Source organism: Callorhinchus milii, unplaced genomic scaffold (assembly GCF_018977255.1).
Source record: "Callorhinchus milii isolate IMCB2004 unplaced genomic scaffold, IMCB_Cmil_1.0 Scaffold1, whole genome shotgun sequence".
In the NCBI taxonomy this organism is placed as follows: Eukaryota; Metazoa; Chordata; class Chondrichthyes; order Chimaeriformes; family Callorhinchidae; genus Callorhinchus; species Callorhinchus milii.
In genome coordinates, this window is record NW_024704742.1 from 64,147,889 (window position 1) to 64,150,200 (window position 2,312).

A 2,312-nucleotide genomic window follows, 5' to 3' on the forward strand; every position below is an offset into this window, starting at 1 on the left:
GAAAGGAAGTAAAGTGGTGCTGTAGGTGTGAGAGAGAGAAAGAGAGGGAAAGGAAGTAAAGTGGTGCTGTGGATGAGAGAGAGAGAGAGAGAGGGAAAGGGAAGTAAAGTGGTGCTGTAGGTGTGAGAGAGAGAGAAAGAGAGAGGGAAAGGGAAGTAAAGTGGTGCTGTAGGTGTGAGAGAGAGAGAAAGAGAGAGGGAAAGGGAAGTAAAGTGGTGCTGTAGGTGTGAGAGAGAGAGAGAAAAAGGAAGTAAAGTGGTGCTGTGGATGAGAGAGAGAGAAAGAGAGAGGGAAAGGGAAGTAAAGTGGTGCTATAGGTGTGAGAGAGAGAGAAAGAGAGAGGGAAAGGGAAGTAAAGTGGTGCTGTAGGTGTGAGAGAGAGAGAGAGAGAAAGAGAGAGGGAAAGGGAAGTAAAGTGGTGCTGTAGGTGTGAGAGAGAGAGAGAAAGAGAGAGGGAAAGGGAAGTAAAGTGGTGCTGTAGGTGTGAGAGAGAGAGAGAAAGGGAAGTAAAGTGGTGCTGTAGGTGTGAGAGAGAGAGAGAGAGACAGAGAAAGACAGAGAGGGGAAAGGAGGGGAGTGGGGGTCGAAAGAGAGGCAAATACTGATTAAAACGTCTGTTTCCTGCGGTGGCAGACGATGTTCCTGAAAGCGCGCCTGAAGTCCTGGTTGAAGATGGTGTAGATGACGGGGTTGAGAGAGCTGTTGCAGTAGCCGATCCAGAAGAAGAACTTGAACAGCGGCTCGGGGGCCTCGCAGGCCTCGCGGCACAGCCCGTACAGGCTGTAGCTGAAGAAGAAGGGGAACCAGCACAGCACGAAGGCTCCCATGACCACAGCCAACACGAAGGTGAACCTCTTCTCCCGCGCCTGGGACGCCTTACTCCTTGAGGCGCGGCTGCTCCTCCGCTTCCTCCGCGTGGAAAACCTGAAGGATTTGTTGCTGAAGTGGGACCGCCGACTGGACCTCTTGGGACGCGAGTCTCTTTTGCAAACCTCCTCCTCCTCCTCCTCCTCCTCCCCCTTCTGGGAAGCGGAGGCCCTTCCGCTTTCCCCACTGCCCCCTCCGCCTCCCGCTGCCCGGTCCTTCTCCCGTCCCTTGCCCTCCGAGGTGGAGCTCTCCTCCGGCTCCGCGTCCTCCGGCTCGGTCCCGGCCACTTCCCGGCCACCGGGGCAATGGCCGTTCTCCTTCTCCTCGTCGGCTCCGATGGCCGCTCCTCTGCCCGCCCCATCCTCGTGCTGGGGGGAGCCCTCGGCTCCTCCCCGCCTCACCGACGAGCTCCTGGTCCTGCGCTTGGCCACCTGGTAGATCCTCACGTACACCAAGATCATGATGAGACACGGGGCGAAAAAGGAGCCCACGCAGGAGAGCAGGATGTACCAGGTCTCGTCGTTGAGTTTGCAGACGGAGTGCGTCTCACCCTCAGGCTCCCTCTCCATGGAGATCAGAGGGGGGAAGGAGATCATGGCTGAGATGAGCCACACCACCACTAGGACGCACTTAATCCTCTTGGGTGTCCGTTTGAGATTGTACTCCACCGCTTTGGTCACGGACCAGTACCTGTCGAGGCTTATGGCGCAGAGGTGCACGATAGACGAAGTGCAGAAGAGGACGTCCAAAGCCAAATAGATGTCACACCACACGGTCCCAAAATACCAGTAGCCCATGAGCTCGTTGGCCAGAGAGAAGGGCATGACCAGGGTCGCCACGAGGATGTCAGCAATGGCCAAGGAGACCAGGAAGAGGTTCTGAGGTGGACTCAGGGCTCTGCTGGTCAGCACGGCGATGATCACCAGGATATTCCCAACGATGGTGAAGAGGATGAGGGCGGCCACCAGCACTCCCAGACCCAAGACGGCCCCCAGTGAGAACTGGCCAACGCCAGGGTGGGCATCCGGGGAGAGGTGAGACACGTTGATCCCTGTGCCGTTGAGGGGCAGCGCCATCCTGCACGACGCTAAGCTGACGCGTAACGATGGATATTGCTTGGTCCTGTCCGAGATAGGAAAGGGGGTGAGTGTTTGGGGGGTGGGGGGGGGGGGGGGGTGGGGGGAAGGGGTACTGGTCCAAGAAATTGTTACTCAAGTCGTCCACCTTCCTGCCTGGGGTGGGAATGGGGTGGGGGGTTGGGAAGTGTGTGTGTGTGTGTGTGTGTGTGTATGTGGGGGAAGGAAAACCATCAAGAAATTGTTCCTCAGTTTTGCCTTCACCTCCTGCTCAGGGGCTCCTCACTCTTCAACTTGCTCTTCCTCCCCCGAACGATGTGCTCCATCCTTTGAAGGTGACATTACAGCCAGTCTTTCCGTGTCTTCACG

General features: G+C 57.0%; 1 protein-coding gene across 1 annotated transcript; it reads right to left on the reverse strand.

Moving 5' to 3' along the window:
• Positions 1–558: 558 nt before the first annotated feature.
• Positions 559–1,943, reverse strand: adra2c (adrenoceptor alpha 2C). Its single transcript, XM_007905286.1, has one exon. The coding sequence runs from the start codon at positions 1,941–1,943 to the stop codon at positions 606–608; it is 1,338 nt and encodes a 445-aa protein (XP_007903477.1). The 3' UTR covers positions 559–605.
• Between the last annotated feature and the right edge of the window lie 369 nt (positions 1,944–2,312).

Excerpts from the sequence above, each read along its gene's own strand:
- adra2c (XM_007905286.1), bottom strand. The coding sequence starts at position 1,943 with ATGGCGCTGCCCCTCAACGGCACAGGGATCAACGTGTCTCACCTCTCC.